General features: G+C 29.3%; 1 protein-coding gene across 3 annotated transcripts; it reads left to right on the top strand.

Annotated features, from left to right (window-relative positions):
* Positions 1–306: 306 nt before the first annotated feature.
* On the top strand, positions 307–16,254 carry LOC107169453 (dedicator of cytokinesis protein myoblast city). Of its 3 annotated transcripts, none has more exons than XM_015519189.2 (33): positions 307–811; positions 2,124–2,304; positions 2,363–2,459; positions 2,523–2,668; positions 2,854–2,977; positions 3,043–3,285; positions 3,368–3,582; positions 3,645–3,771; positions 3,848–4,057; positions 4,125–4,400; positions 4,467–4,638; positions 4,694–4,881; positions 4,957–5,057; positions 5,126–5,257; positions 5,993–6,172; positions 6,265–6,439; positions 9,102–9,212; positions 9,948–10,103; positions 10,349–10,542; positions 10,849–11,081; positions 11,183–11,373; positions 11,475–11,603; positions 12,368–12,481; positions 12,558–12,812; positions 12,874–13,210; positions 13,330–13,423; positions 13,500–13,727; positions 13,786–14,125; positions 14,199–14,302; positions 14,451–14,787; positions 14,856–14,979; positions 15,045–15,190; positions 15,278–16,254. In XM_015519189.2, exons 1-33 carry the CDS (start codon positions 760–762, stop codon positions 15,362–15,364), a joined length of 5,799 nt encoding a protein of 1,932 aa, XP_015374675.2. In that variant the 5' UTR covers positions 307–759; the 3' UTR covers positions 15,365–16,254. The 3 variants fall into 3 exon arrangements, with proteins under 3 accessions (XP_015374675.2, XP_015374692.2, XP_015374684.2); XM_015519198.2 differs by having other exon boundaries at positions 309–811; positions 15,048–15,190; XM_015519206.2 differs by lacking the exon at positions 9,102–9,212 and having other exon boundaries at positions 308–811.
* The last annotated feature ends 6,049 nt before the right edge of the window (positions 16,255–22,303 follow it).

The raw sequence follows: 22,303 nt of genomic DNA, 5'->3' as shown, positions 1-22,303 counted from the left end.
TGATTTTTGGAATTTTTAATTATACTTGGAGCCTTATGTATTATTGCTGTACTGGTATAGGCACGAAGACACTAAATCATTATTATTTGTTATTAATTGTTTTATTGTACTTTTATTAATTTATTATAGTTGTTGCCGTTGTCGGTTCACTAAATAATCACTCCCTACGCAAACGACGGAAGCGCTACCAGCGGCAGTTTAACTAGGTTCGGTTTTCCCCCGTGCGTCTTCAATATTGTGGCGGGCGGCCGGCCTAGATCCGTTCTCCTTATCTGTATTTACCATATTATTGTGGTCGGAGAACAACAACCACAATAATATTATTATCACTCTGTCATCATGGTTTTCCAATATTTTATGGCAACTGGTGAGACTGGAGGGGCACGTCGTCGCCGCCGTGCTGCTGATAACGTAAACAAAATGATTTTAAGCGTACAATAGTGAAATTCGAGTGCACCTCTACGAACGGCCGTCCGTCGGTTTTCGGCGTCCGCGATATTCAAATATTCTCCGGCCGGAAGTTTTTTCACACTTCCAGTTTAGCTTTTCCCTCCGCCGATCGTGTTTCCCCTTTACCTCCGTGCGCTGGTGGCGGTGGTGGTGGTGGTGATCGGCCCGCCTATATTCACCGAATCTGGTTGACCGTACTAAAGGTGTCATCGAGACTTCGACACCGTGTACAACTCTCCGCGGATACATATGTGCGCGTACACCCTTGCAACATCGCCTCGACGAATCGGCAGATGACGGTTTGATGACATGACTGACGAAAATTGGACCCATGTCAGCGACCGAAAGAGATATGGAATCGGTGAGTACCTATACCTACCTGGCTGCCTAGTGCTTGGACCTTGACTTGGACGATATTGTCTTCCTTGAAACGGACCAGCACAGGCGAAACTAGAAAATTGTATTAGGACAGGCCAAATGAAAAATATGAAAAAAAAATTCGGATTATAAAATAAGTTTTTTTATTTTTTAATTTTATTATGTCAGTATATTATCCAGTTAGTATTAAGCCATAGTGGCCTGACCCGTAGTTTCGCCTATGCGGACCAGTGTATCATATTTTACACGGTTTGAAACTGGTCAAACCTCAAACAGCTCAGTTTGTTTTCGCTTTCCGTCCCGGTTTGCTTGTTCGGATATTGCTGTGGTAAACACACTTTGCTAAATCTCTCATTAGTATGCGAGACACTGTCGGTTGTTGTTTGGTACTGTGTACCTATATAATATGACACACCGATGATTATATTTCCTATGCAATTTATATAGGTACTCAATTTATTTTAATTTAATGGTTCTAAATTTTGATTGAATATCACATTTATACTAATATAAATATTATTTGTGATATTTATTCAATATTATTGGGTTGTTTTATACCTATTGGATATTTTAATTAGTATTTTTTTTATTTTTAAATAAATTTTAAACCATTTCAAGAATTTTTACTTACAAAAATATTTCAAATAACAAAAAAAAAAACCTAGAATAAAAATAATTAATAGTGCCTTGTGATATACAGATAATTTATTATGAGCAAGCATATAGATGTATTATCATATTAAATGGCCGATAGTAACCTACTACTAAGTAGTAAATATTAAATTTTCATATGAATTGTAGTTGATAGAGTTATAAGAATTCAATTTCCCGCAATTAGTAATTTTGTTGGTCGAATAAATGACTAATATACAAAACCAATACTTATTAAAAATTTTAATCTATAAAAAATATGACAATCAATAGCACAAATAAAGAAATTATCTTTATTGTAAAAAATATACCTAATTTTGTTATAAAATTCTCGAACAATATTTATGAAATGTATTGTTAATTATTTTCTCTTATCTCTTTACAAAACTGTTTGTAATTTTGTCAAGTGTATTGGCCATCAAATACAAAAAAATATTGTTACTCCCATCATTACTAGATGCAGGATGAGCTTGTTAGCAAATTTCAATGACATCCAATAATTATAATTGAGTGTTTTAAAACAACACCATGACTGCAAAAAGGGGACAAGCTATACCGTTTTATGTTTCAACTATTATTAGCTGTTGTTCTATTTCATTTATTAATATAATTTATTAATTTGTGACCTGAATTTTGATTTGTAGCTATTCATAACTATCTTCAAAGTGGACCACATCGTATCAAACTGCTGGCCGGTGAATGTGTTCACGTTCTGGAAGAATGTGGTGAATGGTATTACGGGTTCTCTTTTAAGAATAAATCAACCCACGGGATATTTCCTAAAAAATTTGTTCATATTATGGATAATGTTGTCGAAAAATTTGGGTTTGTTTGATTTTTAAAATTGATTATTTAGTGATTAACAATTTTTTATCATTATTAGGCCTGCGGAGTTGACAGTTTTGAAGCAACCACAAATTGTGCATGAATTAACCAGTGTCATCCGAGAATGGGGTGCCATATGGAAACAATTATACATAGTAAGAATAAATTATTTTTAAATAGGTAAACAAATATTATTTTTTATTTTTGTTTTTTTTCAGTCTCACAACTCAAATTTTAAAAATGTAAAAAATAAAATGTACGAATTAATAAATTTTAGAAGTAAAATATTATCTGGTACACTTCCTGTAGACGAGCTAAAAGAAATACAAAGACTGGCTACATCTACCATAGATATTGGAAACAAGTAAACAAATTTTTAATATAAAAAAATAATATGATTTTAAAAATTGTTTAAAAAATATCATTATTATTATTTAAACAACAATGACTCGTTTGTGATGTAATTTTTGTTGAAATGACTTAACTTATATTTTATGTTATGATTGTTAGTAATAAAGTTAATTATTTTTATTGTGTTTAATTTTTTAGATTATTAGGGCTAGATATGGTGGTTCGGGATGAACAGGGTAATATTTTAAATCCATTACATACACCAACAATCCAGCTGTACAAACATCATGAAATAGCCACTGAACGCATCCAAAATTCTCATGTAAAATTATTGTTTATTTAATGCAACACGATTGTTTTTAAATGTGATAATATTTATAATTGCAGACCGCTGGGGTGTATAAAAAGTCAATTCAACAAATCAACTATTTATATAACTACACTGTTTATTTATCTGTACACAATTTCATGTGCAAAATAATGGATGATGCTGAACTACTATTAACATTATATGATGTGAAGAGTGGTAAATCATTTTCTGAAAATTTTGCTATACGATGGGCAACCAATAAAATGGACCAAGGATGGTCACAGACTGATATTTTTCATAATTTCAGAGCTTTATTCACAGTAATAATCTAAATAAAAATGATTTATAATTCTTAATTTAAGTGACCTAGGATACTCACAAATGTTAATATCTGATTTTTAGGACTTAGGAACCAGAGATTTAACTCGAGAGAAAGTATACTTAGTTTGTTATATAATAAGAATTGGTGGTATGGATAATGATAGTAATAGTAAAAAGAGTGGAGCTACGACACAAATCCGTAGACCATGGGGTGTTGCTGCTATGGATTTGACTTTGTATTTTACTCAAAAATTGGAGAGTGATGAAGACAAGCATCATTTTATGCCATTTTTACCGTAAATATATTTTAATTTAATTTAAAATACAACTTTTAGTTAAATTTTTTCTACGTTCTCAGATGTGAAAAGGATAACCTAGAAAATACCCTGAAAAGGTATTTAAATCTCAGAGACTATTCTCATAAAGAACACAAAGGTCAAGGACTATATGTCAGTTTTAAACTACTGCATGGGGATATTAAACAGGTATTATAATAATAATTCTTCTGTTTTATTTATTATAGTATAATATATTTATAATTTAATTTATTTTAACTGGTAGGTGCGTGAAGAATGTCCACATTTAGTACTCGGTAATGTTGCCTTAGTGAGAAAAATGGGCTTTCCGGAAGTTATATTACCTGGTGATGTGAGAAATGATCTCTACCTAATGTTAGTAAATGGAGAATTCTCAAGAGGGAGTTTGTCTTCTTCAGACAAAAATATCCAAGTTACTGTCACAGCATGTAATGAAAAGGGTGTTAAGTTATTAGTAAGTTATGATTATTTGTTATTTTAGGTTTATATATTGAATATTTAATATCTAATACTTATTTTAGGGAGTAATCATGTTGGGTGGTGACTCTGAACCTCTTTCTGATTTTAATTCTGTTGTTTACTATCATGAAGATAAACCTCGCTGGTATGAAATTGTAAAATTAGCCATACCTATAGAGGATTTTAAAGGTAGTCATTTGAAATTCATGTTCAAACATAGATCATCAAATGAAACCAAAGATAAAAATGAAAAACCATTTGCATTATCATTTGTTAAATTAATGCAAGATAATGGTACTACTTTGAGAGACACGTTACATGAATTATTGGTGTACAAAGTATGTGGTATAAGATTTTTTTTTTCTATAAATTAAATATTTTATGTAAAATAAAATATATTACAGATTGATCATAAAAAATTTGATTTCATGGACATTTCGTATCTAACTCTTGCTTCAAGGAAAAATGAATTAACCGAAACAAATAATCAAATATCTGTACCTGGACTATCCTTAGCTAATAAAGACATATTTATAATACAGTCAAATATTTGCTCAACCAAACTAACACAAAATGGTTTGTTAGTAAAATATCTATTTATTAAATAATCTAGAATTTTTATTTCTTCTAGTTGATCTCTTGGGTTTGTTGAATTGGACAAGTCACCCTGACAAACTTCGTACAAGTTTATCAGCTTTAATGAACGTTGATGGTGAAGAAGTAGTTAAGTTCTTGCAAGATGTTTTAGATGCATTATTTAATATTCTCATGCATAATTCTGATTCTGATCTCTTTGACAACATGGTTTTTGAATGTTTGGTTTGTAAATATGTTTTAACAGTAATTTCTGTTATTATATCTATTATTCACCGATTTCAATGTTTATATTTTTAGCTATATATTATTGGATTAGTTTCTGATAGAAAATATCAACACTTCCAACCAGTTCTAGATTTGTATATTAAAGAAAGTTTTTCTGCAACACTGGCCTATAAGTGAGTTAGTTATAACTTAAAAACCATTTGACAATGATATATTTTACAATAATTATTGTGTGTTTTAGTAAATTGATAGTTGTTTTAAAGTTCCATTTAAGTAACTTGGATCAAACTGACAAAGATCTCTTATTAAAAATAATGAAGTCATTCAAGTACATCATGAAGTTTATTGCCAGATCTCGTTTTTTGTTTTCTCAGTAAGTGTTTATACTATAAGTAGTTTATTTTAAATTGTAATATTGAATTATGTATAATATGTTAAAATTATAATTGTAATCATAGGTAGATAAACTCGCTAAGGTAGTGTACAAAATGCCTTAGTATTTTTTTTTTCTTCGTTTTATTACAAGTCTATTAGTAACTAGGCTTCCATAAATGCTATATATTTTATACTGAATACAAAAAAAAAAAATCTTGGTAGCTTTATTTATAAGATCTGTTGTAGAAGGAAAAAAAGGAACTAATCTTCAAACAGAAATTTTTGATGAGTAAATTAGTAACAAGGGTTTTTTTTCATCTGTAATATTTACCATTTCTATAAAATTTTAAAAAGATTAAATAGCTAGAAGCCTAGAATATACTATATAACCTATTATCAATTAATATATAATCAAATATATATATTTAAAAAAAATGCTTGGCTATAGATCAACATGGCACTTTTTTTAAATAACAAACAGCACATGCGGACACTGCAGTCCTCACACATATAAACAAGTCACACCCCTGTCAAAATAATTTTGCTTATACATACAGTTTATGTGTCATAAAGTAATTTTAGGCCATTTTATGTATATTCCATTATTCCCAATTGCAAAAATGTTAACTGTCTATTTTTGCTTATGATTTTAATTATGTTGTATTGCTTGTTTTCCATTTTTCCGATGTATATACTAATAAATATTATATATTTATTATTTGTATTTAAATAGATTATATGAAGGCAAAGGACAACAGACTTTTGAAATGTCCATGTATGAAATGTTGAAGTTGATATCAAATTTAATGTGTAATAACTCAGATTCAACATTATTTTTACAAGGTGCATGTCTTAAATATATTCCTTATTCTATTCCCGACATAATGACTGTCTTTAGTACTACTCAATTAAGGTATATAATTGTATTACTTATTACTAAGACTCAATGTTAATGTGGTTAGTATATTATCATTTATTTGTTGCACTTTAAATTTTCTGTTAAAGTACTTTACTGGTGGAACTCATTGGTAACTTGCCTCCATCCAGATTGGTGAAACAAAAGTTGATTACCATGAGTGACATAGTTCATAGCCAACTTTTTTTAAACTCAGATTGCCGTGCCATATTACTTCCATCTATTCTTGCTAGAATTAAAGAGCTTTTAGAGTCTTCAGATGAGGTATGTACTGTATTTCAAATTGGATATTTCATTAATTTTATGTATGCAAATATTTTATTTCTATCAAATAATAATTTTAATAATGTTTAACTAATTTGCAATTGATTAATACTTTTTTCTATCACAAAATGTCTTATTTAAATTTTTAGTTTAGCACCAGACAAATATACTCCCTCTGTATATATTATAATAGATGTTTAAAAATTCTAAAATGCATAGAGAAAAAAATTACTGCAAAAAGAAACTAATGTTCTCAAACTGATAACTTTAATTGTATTTATATTTTCCAAATTATAAAAACATACTCCGGCACAGATAAAGTTCTTTCCTATGAGTTGTGGAATTTTAGTAATTATACTATAAACATAGAGGGAGTATAGTTGTCCCTCGCAAAACAGTTTTTGGTATGTTGTACATTTCTAAGACTGAGATTCTACATGTGTATGTAATGTTCTCTTAAGTAAATATTGGTTGAATTAAAATATTTGCTCACGTCTCCATTTAACGTTTTGTTGCATCTTGAGTTTTGCAACGTGCATGCTTGTGATTTAAATATATATATTATGTGGCACAGTATAATATTCAATATTTTTAACCAACAATATATATTGTCGCATACTCACATACATAGTGTTTAGATTGTTTTTAAACAAATCAATACTCCAGACATTTTTATAATTATAAAATATTTTAAACTTTCTAAGACACTGTAAATAATGTATACTATACATTACTGTTTGTTCTAACAAAATGGCAATCTTTTTTATGTGTATAAAAACGAAATGGAATGAATTGTTTGTAACTAAAAATGTGTGTTAACATAAATTAATTGTATAAATATTTTAACATATTTCAGTGTTATGAGAGTTTACCTCGTGGTTGCTTGTTGGCCTACCACTCACAGCACATTGGCAATCTTGATTTGTTTTGTGCTTCTATTGAAATAAAAATTTTTAAATGTTGCAAATACTAATATTAAATGTGGGTAAAATTATTTATAAAACTTTCAAATCTATATTTATTCATCTAAAAATCTACTTTTACCTTGATAATTTATGGGAAAAAAAAAATCCTTTAACTTTGCTACCTAACTATTTCTTTAGTTTTGAATTATTTTTCTTCTTAAATTGGTTAATATATTTTGGAATTAGATAGTGGTTCATATTTATTCACCTATTAAATTAATGAAATTCATTTTTTTTATTTCAAGTGTTAGCGTTATTTTAAGTATGTTATGACTTAGGAAAAAAAAAAATTAAAAATAAGAGGTTAGATTTTGAATGGCATTGACCAATTTTATTGTCATAACTAATGACAATAAATTACTTGAATGGCTTATTTACAATTTTATATTAAAAACCAACCAATTATTTATTAAGTGCATGTTTGTTTGGGATGTTTTAATAAAAATTAATACATTTGAATATTTGTTGTTATACTAATATTTCTATAATAGCGATGAGTGATGACTAATAATACTGGCTTGGTTTTAGATAATAGTTAAAATTGACTCAAAGAATTTTTTTTTTTCAATTAAGTATCTGTATTTGTATAAGCCAAGGTTGACAGTTTTTGGGGATATACCATCTGTTATAGGTACACCGGGTGGGTATTGCACTATTGCTAGAATAGTGCTCGAATGATATATCTTAGTACTGAAGTACCAACACACCGTCCAAATATGGTAATACCGTAAAATATATGGGTTGGATACCTTTGACAATATTTTTTAGTGTACTGGTTCTAATACCTCTATATCCTATTATTTTTTTGGTATTTCAGTATTATGGTCTATTCTACACTAGAACCGATTTTATTATAGCTATATTAATCTGCGATTTCAATACTGTCGACCCTAATATAGGTAATTTTATTAGAGATTTCTCGTTAACTTTGAAAACTATTTAAAAAGAAATGCATTATTTAATTGCTAGAAACATTTGTAAATTAAATTTAAAATTTAAATGTGACAACATGAAAGTAAATTTATATTGAACAATATTAAATTACTGTAATTAGATTATAACCTTTAAAAATTAAAGAAAACTGGTTTAAATTACCTCTATATGTACATTTCAAAATAATCTTGAAAAAATAAAATTATGTGATAAAATTTAAATATTTCATTTTCCCATTTATTAAAAGACTTATTTTTATTAATTAAAAATATCGCAATGTATGTTTAATATGCTGTTTATTTTATTTTATTTTTGGGCACTTTGCTCAATATTTTATTTAAATATATTTTAATAAATAAATATATATAAATCATACATTGATATCAAAAATAATTTAACATATTAGTTACATAAACAAAATATATAGTAATAAATAACAACACCCTTAAATGCATTTGCCTCAGAAAATTTAAAAAAATTAACTTTTTTTTAAATTTTGATCATGTTGGCATAGTTATCTTATATAATAAATCATTAAATAATGCATTTCTTCCTGATAATTGTAATACTAAAAAAAAAAATGAATGTAATTTAAATATTATTTATTTTTGGTCATAAACAAATCAATCTCATTTTATAAAAAGTATTATTATTCTATTTCTGTTTTTTTGCTAAACATAATATCAATATAAGGTACTTAAATGAAAAAGAAAATAAATCTTCAGTAGGTGATGTTTAGTAGTAGTATTTATTAACTCCGCCAGGCGAAAACTAGCATCGAGTTTCGAAACAAAACAAAATCAGTTGCGAAAATTGCCAAAGTGCTGGGAGAAAATGGCCGCAAGTTACTAGACTCTCCTGACATGAGTGATCAAGTATGTTAATTATAATTATGTATTTATACACATTAAATGGTACTCGGCTGTTTACTTTAAAAGTTTAAACTAGATTAATATTTAAACTTTGTATTATGCATTTATGCCACCAATAAATCATTTTAACTACCTAAAACATTCAAAAAAAAAGAAAATTTTCCATATGAAATATTGTGATAATTTAATAACTAATATTCTCAGGACAATTAAAGTTTATACTAAATTAGAAGGTTAAGTGGATTCGATACCAACCGTTTTTAAGGAGTACAGTATAGGCAAATTCCTTAGCATTTTTGAGTATCGTGTAGATAATAAGTGATCATGGTGCGTTTGTAGTGTAAAGAAGGCTTCGTAAACATTAATTATTATTATTATAAGAATTATTTTTCAAATCTTTTATTTTGTATATTGTTTCTATTTATGGTCTTTTAAAGCTGGTACGATTTGAGTAGGGTATATTTGTTTAAAAATGTATTTTACTCGTGAGTTCTTAATTTTATTTTTCGTATAATACGTATAAACCATAAACATTTGCTTTGTGGATAGACTATTTTCATGTGGATCGAGCCATTTATTGAATTTTTAAGGTTTTTGCAATTCTGTGTATTATTGTTATTATTTGTTTTTGTGGACTTAACGCTGTGTTGTAGACCTCGCGGCCGTCTAATTTGATGAAAATGTACTGACTCATGTAAAAGTGAAATTTATTTTTACGACTGTGCCCATTGTGTACAGGTCGAAATGTGTGTAAAACTATTAGGCGACATTATGGATCTGCTGTACGTGGCCGATACGGGATCAACGTTTCGTGATATTACCGAAATAATGCTTACTGTCATGCGTACTGTAATTCAAACCACCATAGCGATGAACCGCGAAGGAACACTAGTGGTAAGTATATACGATGATGATTTTTAATTTAATAACAACCCTTATATCTTGTTACTAACCAGAAGCAAATTAATTATAATTTAAAAAAAAAACTTCGACTTGTAAATATCAATAATCGAAAAAAAAAACAATTTATTTTCATCGACGAGCACTAAAAGCCCACCAGTGAATATACAGCGGAGGTTACAATAATCATTATTTCCCGTTTTAATATCGACAAACGATTTCGTATTTTTGTGCTGTAGGGCTACCTCGTGTCCATCATGATATCGACGTTGCGCCAGATGACCGCCGAGCACTTTGATATCTACATCAAAAACTTTCCCACTAAAATCGACCTGTTAGATTTTCTCATGGAGATACTGCTCGTCTTCAAGGATCTTGTTATACGGCCGGTGTTTCCCAAAGATTGGTGCGAGATGATAATGCTTCAGAACAGGTAAGATGTCGTCGCGCTTTTGAGCGTACCGTTCTCGTTCCTTCGTCCGGAATGCATCACATAATGCATAATAATATGTCATATTGACTCGTGAAAAGTTTTACTCTCGAACGTGTACCGAAACTGCGAGATACTAACATTTGCCTCTTCCACCTCTTTCTCATAATCTCATCCCTAGTCTCGACCCTCTGTACATCTTGTAGATCTCCACCTCCTTAGGGTTGTTGTAACGCGCAGGCTTTGCACACTACACGCACAAAATTCACAGATAATATTTATCTAAATGTTTTTTTTTTCCTTACACAGTGTGATATTGAAGTCGTTGAGGTACTTTTCGCACACCATCCGTGATTATTTCTTCAAAGACTTCGAACACCAAGCGTGGAACAACTTTTTCCATTGTGCCGTCACGTTCTTGACTCAGCCAGCTCTCCAGCTGGAACAGTTCTCGTCCAATAAACGCTGGCGGATCATTAGTCGGTACAAAGACATGCGCAGAGAAACCGGATTTGAAATCCTAAGCATGTGGTTTAATTTGGGTAAGTTTTACATAGAACACTAGAGTGGCATTGTATCACCATGCTGTTCTGGATGTCTGAGTTAATTTTCAGTTTTAAGATTAGTTTATATTGTTTAATAGGGCAGTACAAAGTAAATTTCGTCCCTAGTCTGGTGGGTTCTTTCCTAGAGATGACGTTGACGCCCGAAGTTGAATTACGCAAAGCAACCATACCTATATTCTTTGATATGATGCAATGTGAGTTTTATTCGTGTTTCGATGGCCACACAAACAAACGAGACTCAAGTAATATCAAAGCTAAATTCAACGACGTAAGTCTACTTTAATTAATTATATTAAATTCTCATCTTATGTCATAAACTTGTAATGGTAAATATTGTAATGATGCTTACTAAATTTATATGTTTAACAGTTTGAAAACGAAATGATCGCCAAACTTGATCACTTAGTTGAAGGTGGTAAAGGCGATGAACAATTCAAAGAACTTTTTGAATCTGTAATGTTAAGGAAGTGTGAAAATCATTCTACTATGAGAGACCAAGTAATTAAAATACTTAATCCTCAAAGTTAAATAATTTTAGAAAGCAGAGTATTTGGTTTAGGACTTAAATACTGTCAATCATTATCTGCAAACTTTTACCTAATTAATCCAATTTTTAAGTACACAAAACAAATTAAATATTTCTTATTATAAAAAATAGTTACAACTTACAAAATTTGAATATTTATTACCAGATACAGAAATATTTAATTCCTTTTATATTGTTGTACTAGAAACAATTCCAACGATACCAGTTTTTTTTTTCTCGGCACTAATTAATTCATTATTTATAACTACCTATGTGAATATTAATATAATAATATTATTTAAGTCAACTAAAATAATGAAATTTAAATTTCTAATAATATTGCTCATTTGACAATATTCAACACATGATCTAGAGTTGAACTATTTGTATAATATATAACTTTTTATGCAGAAGCATAACTGTTAAATTTAAGCACAAATGTGTATGGTTACAAATAATATTGATTATTGATAAAAATAAAAATTTGATATACTTGACACACTTACAATATAATAGCACTATACCTATAAAATTAAGTATATATTTTTTTTTTCATTTTTTTTGTATTGAATATTAAACTTAAAAGTTTCTTATTTCTAAATACAATATGTGTATAATTTTACAGTACTTTTATTGCTCATACTTAAGGTTTTTAGAACTAACAATCTCATAAATATCTAAAAAATAAAATAAAGCATGTTGTACATTTTTAAATTTGGTTATTATTGAATTTCAGGGTTATCGATTTGTTAAAATAGTTACTGGTCTTCTGGAGCGGTTATTAGAATATCGAGCAGTTATAAATGATGAAAACAAAGAAAATAGGATGAACTGTACTGTCAACTTATTGGTAAATAAATATATATATATATAACTTAATATAAGTGCATTTCAATAAACTCTACAAACTTTTTATTTTCATTTAGAATTTCTATATGGATATAAAACGACAAGAAATGTACATCAGATATGTGAACAAACTGTGTTCTCTTCATTTAGAGTGTGACGACTTTGCTGAAGCTGCATATACTCTTAGACTACACAGTGAATTACTATTATGGTCAAATGATCCATTGCCACCTTTATTACGATCTCCATTGAGATATCCAACATGCGACACTCATAGACAATTAAAGGAAGCTTTATACCACGACATCATTGATTATTTCAATAAAGGAAAAGTAAGATCTTTATTGCCTTCAAACAGTTACACAGCAATTTTGTATTATACTATTTTTTCAGATGTGGGAATGTGCTGTGCACATGTGTAAAGAACTAGCCAGACAGTGTGAAAGTGAGACATATGATTATATACAGCTAAGCTCATTGTTACAACGCATGTCAAATTTCTATGATAATATAATGAAGCAGCTTAGACCTGAACCAGAGTATTTCAGAGTTGCATATTATGGCAAAGGTTTTCCTTCATTCATACAAAACAAAGTTTTTATATACAGAGGTAAAGAATATGAACGTCTAAGCGATTTCTCAAACAGGACACTAAATCAATTTCCTAATGCTACATTAATGCAAACCCTATCAAAACCTGGATCAGAAATTACTGAATCTTCTAATCAATGTATCCTTTTGAAAATGAAAACATTTTTATTGAAATTATAGTGAATTTTCATGACTGACAAGCATTAATAATTTTATATTTCAATTTTTTTAATTCCCTTAACTCTATAAATAATACAGATATTCAAATTAATAATGTAGAACCAGTAATGGATGAACGAAAAGAACATTTATTGAGAAAACCGATTAGCCAGCAAATACTTAGATATTATAGGTAAACTACTGCATAATTTACAATATTAAATTTATATTTGATAAATAATTTTTTTTTTATTAATTTATTATCTCAGAGTAAATGATGTGAAGCGATTTAAATTTTCAAGACCATTTTACCGTGTAGATCCTAAGGTAAACTCAAATGATGATAATGAGTTTGCAAATCTATGGATTGAACGCACAGTGTTAGATACAACATATTCATTACCTGGAATACTACGATGGTTTCCAGTTAAACATTTCGAAACATACGAAATAAGTCCACTTAAAAATGCTATTGAGACTATGCAGGAAACAAATAAGTAATTAATGTCAAAGAACTCCTCAAATTAGTATTTAAACTATCATTTTTTATAATAGGTATCTAAGAGAGTTGATAATAGCTCATCGTAATGACTCGACATTGCCATTGAATCCTTTGACTATGAAATTGAATGGTATACTGGATGCAGCTGTTATGGGAGGAGTAACCAAGTATGAAAAAGCATTTTTCACACCTGAATATTCGGCGAATCATGAAGAAGATGAACAACTTATCGAAATGTTAAAAGATTTGGTTGCTTCCCAAATACCATTATTAGATATTGGTGTAAAAGTACATAGTGCACGTGCTCCACCATCGCTGACACCTTTACAATCACGATTTGAAGACTGTTTTGAAAAAATGAAAGTGCATATTGAAGAAAATTATGGAAAAAAGGTGAATAGAATACAAATCATAAAATAATTTTTTAATTATTGTTGAGTGTGTTTACATTGTTATTTTTTTTTAGACGTGTGATATTAAATTTGATGTGATCAAAATGAGAAGACATACAACTGCAGGAAGCCGTTTTAACGAAAAAAGATATTCTGGTTCTAGTATTGGATCAGCAGAGTAAGTCAGCTGCTTAATTAGGAAGGGTATATGGTATTCATTTGCATGGATCAGAGAAGAGAGAGAGAGGCTATGGGGATTTAGCCCCCCTCTTTTGGAAAATGTTATATGTTGTGTATTTACTAGTACTATCATTTTTTATTTACAGAGGACAAAATGGTATAACTAAGCAATCTCTTATGTCAACGACTTCATTATCTTCCAGCTTGGCTATCTTTGCTGGACCTGTATTAGTGTCTGGTTCAAATAAATTTGGTACTATTGGGGCACTTACAAGAAAAGATAAAAAAGAAAAAAAAAGACGTAATAGGACTGTATCAAAAATGGCAACAACAAATGATAGAGATTTAAGCATTTCTAACAGCTCTTCAAGCAATAGTCAATGGTATGCACTGCCTGATGCGGACAATATGTCTTTGAGTTCTATGAACAGTAATCTAAGTGTATTTTCTTCTCCTACACCTGTCATTGAGTTACGGCAAGAGGTAATTAAAATAATTATTCAATAATTATTTTTCGATGAAAAAAATAACTATTTATCATAACACTGTAGCTAACACCCAAGAGGCCACTACGTTCAGAAGTGGAAAAAGAGAGACGTTTAAGTCGACCCAATAGTGGTCAGTATCAATTTTCAAAGTTACCATCCATGAACAGTCTTAACAGAGATTCCTTGGGTGAGTTATTACTATAATATTTTAATAGAGTATTGTTGTTACATTAAGTCTATTATTTTTACAAGTAGCAACAGATTCAACAGCAAGTGATGATGACACTCCTCCACCACTGCCTGCAAAGACTAGAGAAGCTGATTATTCAAATCTCTCAGACAAAGATAGTTTGGGACTACCTGATTATTGTAGTCCTATTATAATGAATAACATTATGGTCAGTGTTCATTGTTTTTTATATATAGATCATTTTATATTAGATATTGGTAAAATACTAAACAGTTCATTTTTGTTGCATGTCCAGTCAGAACAACCATTAATCAACTCACAAGAAAACAACAGGCCACCAACACCTCCTCCTAAGAAACCACCAATGAAAGCTCCTGTATAAAAAAAAATTTAAATAACATTTATTTATTGCTTTTCTTTTTATATATACATATAAAAAAACAAATGAAGCTGTGACCAATGAAGATTGATTTTATTATTTCTGATATTTTTTTTATTAAGTTCATACAATTTATTTAGTATAGCCATATAAAATACATAATATTATTATGTTATAAATTTAAATTAATAATATTTAAACTAAATAGAGAATTCTGGAAATATTATGTATCTTTGATAATTCACTGATCAAACTGTGGTATTGTTAATATCAATATGAGTACAGCCTCATTTATTTTTTTATCAGTAAACTTTTTTTTTTTTTTTGTATTGAGACCTATTGGTGCAATATTTGTATTACATACTAAAAAAAAAATTATACTGTAATCTCATTTACAGATATTATTTGTTTTAATCTATTGTATTCATATATTTGCGTGTTAGTAAAAAAATATTATATAAATAATATGTTAGTGAAATTGTATAGAACAGAAACTTCGTTTTACTATCATTTTTCGTCAAATGTATTATCTGATTGTATAGACTGTTTTTTCTCCCCTCTTTTGTAAAATGTGTATTTTGTCGTGTATGAACATATATTACATGCATAGTGTATACAAATATACACCTATATATTTATATATTTTAATAATAACGTTAAGACAATAGTATTCAAGTTGCTCATAACAACCTGTTTACAAAAAATCTATGTCAATAAACCTACAGTTACCATTATAAAAAATCATTAGAGCGCATGTCAATTATTTTTACACAGATTCCGCAATAAATCCAATGGTTGTTGTATTTTTATAATATATCACTAATATATTTATGTAACTTATTATATATTTTTGTATTCTTTAAGTAATAACAAATATTCATTGTTTATACTACTATCTGAATTTTTATTTTTGTGTTTGTCGTGTGTTTGTGTATTTTATACTTAAATATTGTGTAGTCATTTTTTTTTTCAATGATGATTTGAACATTATTTGCATTTGTATGATATGAATATTTAATATTGTTCAGTCATCTAGATTTACCAAAGGAATAAATGTTTTAAGTATTATTGTGTGATTGATTAAACTACAACATAGGTATTATTATTATTGCCTATAAAATATTATAATTTTTAATATTAATAATAAAAAGATATTTTACATAAAAACTCTAGACTTTTAGAATATATACATAGTACATACCTACTTCTTGCATCTTGGATGCTGTTAATAGATTCCGACTGGTAACAGCCATAGCTATGAGGACTAGGTATCTAGGATTTAGTCTCCCTACCTTCCTACCCCCACCCCTTTCAAAAAAAAAAATAATAATAATAAAACAGTATTTATGGCCTCATAAGTCATAAGAAAAAGTTTTCATACAAATTAGGAATTTTTGTGGGTTACCAGTGACAATTTTTGTTAACTTGCATGAAGAGGACAATAACTTGGTAAGAACCTAAGGTACATCTTGTTACAAAACTAATGTAGTGATATTATAATGAAAGTACTGATAGTTGATACGATGTGACTATTATGAAAATATAACGTGATTTCAGTATTAAAACACCGTCAGAGAGGGAGAGGCTAGCTCTCATATCGGGAAACACCGCCCATTAAACGCTGCAGTTAAGTTTTGTGTTAATAACTTCAAACTACACGGTTATACGTTATACCACGTAGGAAATTACATTATTTCAGTAAATAGTGACATGTATGCAAGTATGGAATTTAATTAGTGTGCTACTGAATTACTGTGGTGTTTAGATTCTACTTGAATTTTGAATGAACTGTTATTTCATTCAAATTCACTGTCGTAATTTTCATTAAAATTGCCCACACAGAACCTCGTAACGAATGATTAAATGGAGTAACGTACTAAAGTTGTCATGTATGATTAGGTTTCTATGTATTTTTATTCTTTAAGAGGACGTTACACCCGCGCTTATGTTGTCTCCATCTTACAAGTGCGTGACATACCAAATTTTATGCTAAGCAGATCACGTTTAGCTCAGTTAGTTTAAAATTTAGAGTGAATTGACCTCTTAGAAAAATTAAAGGTAACATTATTATCGAGGGCACCTCTTAGGCTTTTTATTATATTTTAATTTTAAAGCGAGTCATGAGTATTTTAAGTCTTATTATTATTGTCGTTTCGTACACAAAAGTTCAATACGTGGTCGAGTTGAAGACAAGCAGACTCGCATTCTCTGATCAACGGAAAGAAGCCTCTTTTTGTTTTTTATGTTTGTTAGTGTCGAAAAGCCTAACTTTCCGATGTTGTTGTGGACGTCAAGTGCGTGAGTGTGCTGTGAAAACTTGTGATGTATAATAATGTGCCGTGAACCAAAAAAGGTTGAGAACCACTGTTTTAAGATATACAAACAATTTACAATTTTAAAATACACATAACTCACTTTAAAATTAAAACATAATAAAATGCCTACGAGGTGCCCTTGATAATAATGTTACCTTTAATTTTTCTAAGAGGTCAATTTACTCTAAATCTTAAACTAACGGACCTAAACGTGATCTGCTGAGCATAAAATTTGTTATGTTACGCGTTTGTAAGACGAATACAACATATGCGGGTGTAACGTCCTCTTAACTTTGTGCAGAACGAAAATCGCTGCTTAGAGGACGTGATATCCGCATGAGTCGTTTCCGTCTTACAAGTGCGTAACATTACAAATTAATAAACTATAGTAGGTACGTTCAGCAAAATACGTGTACCTCTTTTGGTTTAAAATTTAGAGTGAATTGACCTCTAATAAAATTTAAAGGTAAGATTATTACTTAGACAACCTCATAGATTTCTATCATATTTTAATTTTAAAGCGAGTCACGAGTATTTTAAGATTTAAAAACTATTTACAATTTTTCTACAGTTAAAGACCTATATTAAAAGGAAAATGGTGGTGGGAAATATAATATTAATGTTTGACGAAATTTTGAACTGGGGTGAAAATTAAAAATACACTTGGTCACCGCCCTTGATGAAATTTCTAGCTACGTCATTGTCTGCAAGTATACCTATTACATCATTACGTATTTAGGTATATGACTTTTTGATCACGCTTAAATGGGTACTTAAAAAAAAAATTTTTTTCGGCGTTGAGCTTTGTTATATTATCATATTTTTGATTTATTTGCGTGTAGACTGTGGAAAATTATTCACACGAATTCTAATCGACTTTAGTCCGCACTTATTTTAACTTCTGCATAAGCCACTCCGACCATAGCGAGGAGTTCGACCTTTATACATCGATCCAACTAGTGTTTATCGAGGCTTCTATAATTTTACGAAAACTGTTTACATCATACTTAGGTACTCCTGCACAGCTAGCACTCGACGCCACAGTAATATCATTGGGATAAACCTATACCTCGAACGACGATATAGGACCGTTGTGGTAGTAATTTAGTCACGGTATAGGTTAGGTAGGCTATAGTCATATATGACTACTTCTATAAATAGGCGTAAAACGTATATAAACGAGCAAACATATAGACTTAAGAGAGCTTATAATACATTCCTAATGCGAACGGATAGAATTTTTCAATTAGGATCATTTGTATTTCAGCTGTGAACTCTTTATTTAAGGTCATATACCCGCAGCGGTATAATAAGCTCCAACGACCCTCCGTAAAACGCTGACGAGTGGGCGCTGACTGGCGAGTGAACGATAGTCATCACGTCGTTTGCTAAATAGGCCAGATTTGTGAAATTCTACAAATAAAAAAAGACTGCGGATATAAGTCTCGGTGGAATACGATTCTTGTTATAAATATATATAAAGACTTCACGGAAATTTCCAAGTCCGAGAAAAATATAGTACCTACCTACCTATACTACGCTGCCGAGTCGTTTTGAAATTGTCGTTTTATTTTATTCACATCGTATAGGTCGTCTATATTGTCTGTAATATAGAGGGATAATAAGCTTGTCCAGACGACTGTAACGAGCACGATGTAGGTGTGTCGGTGGCAGTCCCTGTAGACTGACTATAACACTGCTGTAGACAGCTCTTACGACCGAAAAACTGCACTGGGGATAAAAAAAATTTTACCGGAAATAGATCCTGCAGTGCGGATCAAGCGCCAATTTCCCTGTTTCCACAGACATAATATTATTATTTATTTTCTTTAAAATGGTACCTATACGGCTATACTTATGTACGAAGTGATTTTGCGGAATGTATAATTTTTCGTAAAAATGCGTTGCATTACTATAATACTAATAATATTGATAACTAATTCAAAATTTCAAATTTTTGGGGGTCTGGTAAAAAATTACATCAACTAACCAATGGTGTTTATATAACCACAGAACAATATATGATATATAGAACAGAGAGCTATGCCATAGAGAAATTTCAGGTACACTTAAAATCATGTATGATGTATCTACTATACATATATAAGACTATAAGGCTATATATATACAATCGGCAATCGCTATAAGCTAAGTCTTAAGTATGTATTGTTTATTATGCCTAGAACAGTAATATACAATTATTACAATACAAAATCATATGTCACCTGCAGTTAAAAAAATCCTGTCTCTTAATGTTATTAATTGTTATTAGTCAATAGTAAAACAATTAAATTTAATAATATAGGTACATCGTCACATCGACTTATCGAGTACGATACAACTACTACCTATATGTAACTATATAAGTATAATGTTATAATATGTATAGAAACTGTTATAATCTTTATTTTAGTATTTTATCTTTATTTGGTATTAAGTTATTCGCGATTTTAAATTGTGATGCCAATAACATCATCGCTTGAAATCAGTCAACCGATTAGATATGTTTCTATTATTATATATTATATTTCTATTAATATTATATTATTATTTTATATTATCTTTTATATTTCTATGCAATCAAACAATTAGAGAGATGGATACAAACATACAAATAAATAGTCAATAATAAATACGATTATATTCAAAATAAAATTTAATATTCAATTGATATTCACTGGTATAAACGTTTAAAATGAACACTTGATGATTTGATTTGAAATTATCTTTTATAAGGAATATTATTATAAATACGTTGCTAAAATAAATGTTTGTACGCCACCACATTCTCTTAGCTAATTCAGTTGCGAAGAGCTAAATTGATAATAATAATGTTATGGACAATATAAAACTCTGGTCTCTGGACACTGATGTAATGTATACCTATTTAATATTTTGCCTATACTATACGCCGGCAACACAATAAGTTATCGCGAACGCGAAGCATATAAGATATAACACCATTGAGTAATTAATTATATATTGAAGCATGGTAAAAACTAAAAATACTTGGTGTATTGGAAAAATTATATTAATAAATTTAATATATATATATATATATATATATATATATATATATATATATATATATATATATATATATATTATACAATATAGCATATACGTTGGGTACTCAATGGTAAAATGTTTATAGGTATACTTATCACGAATAACTTCGGAATAACAACTAATTTAATTATTTTATGATAGTACCTAGTCTTCAATTAATACTTTAGATGTGCATAGGTAATAGGTATATGATTAGTGATACTATAACTAATTTACAATAAAAAAAAGTTCAATATTCTGAACGGTGGGTGCTTCAGATCCCAAACATCTCCCTTCCATAAATCCACTACCTCATACACCTAATTTTTATCAGTATTTAAAGCGATTTTTTTAACGTTTATAATTTTTATAAACTATTATAGGTACCAATATACCTATAGATAATATGTAGGTAGGTATAGGTAGGTGCTTAATAAATTTCAATATTATATATTTAATTGGTTATATATATCGTTGTAAAAACCTACTATGAATACACTATACAAGAACATTAAGAACTAAAAAGTCCAGAATAAAGATACAAACTTCATGTCTAAAAACGTACTCTTTTAAAGACATTCTCAGAAGTTGATTATAATTAAACAATTGCACAACAGCTGTTCCATTATACAGTTGAAACATCAAGCCGTGTGTAATATAATACGAATTTATGTTTTTTTTTACGTTTTTGTGGAATATATGCAATATTATGTTTAACCATGCATCGTTATAAATTATACAACTCATAATAATTCAATATTTATATACATAAGCGCAATTAGGGGCTTGGGGGGCTTAGCTTTCCCAGTTCATCCATAGCCCCATCAGATTTTAAACGAGTATGGGACAAAAAAGATTTAGTTATTTATCTATTTTATGTATAGAAAGAGACATTGCTAATTTAATCGACACTCAGCTCATTGTTGATCAATTATCAAAAAAGGATAGGCGTATTACTTTAATATAATATAATAATACTAATAATATGTTATGTGTTATGAGTTTATAATTATGTAATTTATCATAATGATATTCTCATTTTATTATATATTTATTATGAGTAAGTATGTATAGCTTATTTTTACTGAACTAATAACCAGGTTACTCAAAACTGTAGGTACTGTCAAAACATACCTTCCTGCCTTATTTACAAACAATTTAATATATAGGGCTTTTGCCACATCCCTCTTTTAAAAAAAACGTATATATAAGCCACTGATTAGTGATTATGAGGGGTAGAACATTTTTTGATTACACATGAGATTTGTAAATATTTTTAGCCCCCTCAGATTTTTGACCCTAGTTGTGCCTATGTTTATATACATACATACCGGGAGTTCGCAGAAACAGGGAACACTTTACACAACTGTGGCCTAAACATATTTTTGAATTCTGTCCGAGGTTCATTAAACTATGGGCTATTGAATAAAAAAATGACTTTTACTTATAATTATTTCAAGTATTTTGAGCACGTGAAACATAATTTAACTTGAAACCATTAAAAACCATTAAAACTTTAACCCATATTTTGAATATCATTCAATGTAAAGTGTTTATATTATTTTAAACGACCGATTTC

This window comes from Diuraphis noxia, unplaced genomic scaffold (assembly GCF_037042655.1).
Source record: "Diuraphis noxia isolate RWA-SAM2 unplaced genomic scaffold, SU_Dnox_SAM2 contig0005, whole genome shotgun sequence".
NCBI lineage: Eukaryota > Metazoa > Arthropoda > Insecta > Hemiptera > Aphididae > Diuraphis > Diuraphis noxia.
The sequence above is the reverse complement of the archived record's forward strand: the minus strand, read 5'-3'. Positions and strand labels throughout refer to the sequence as shown.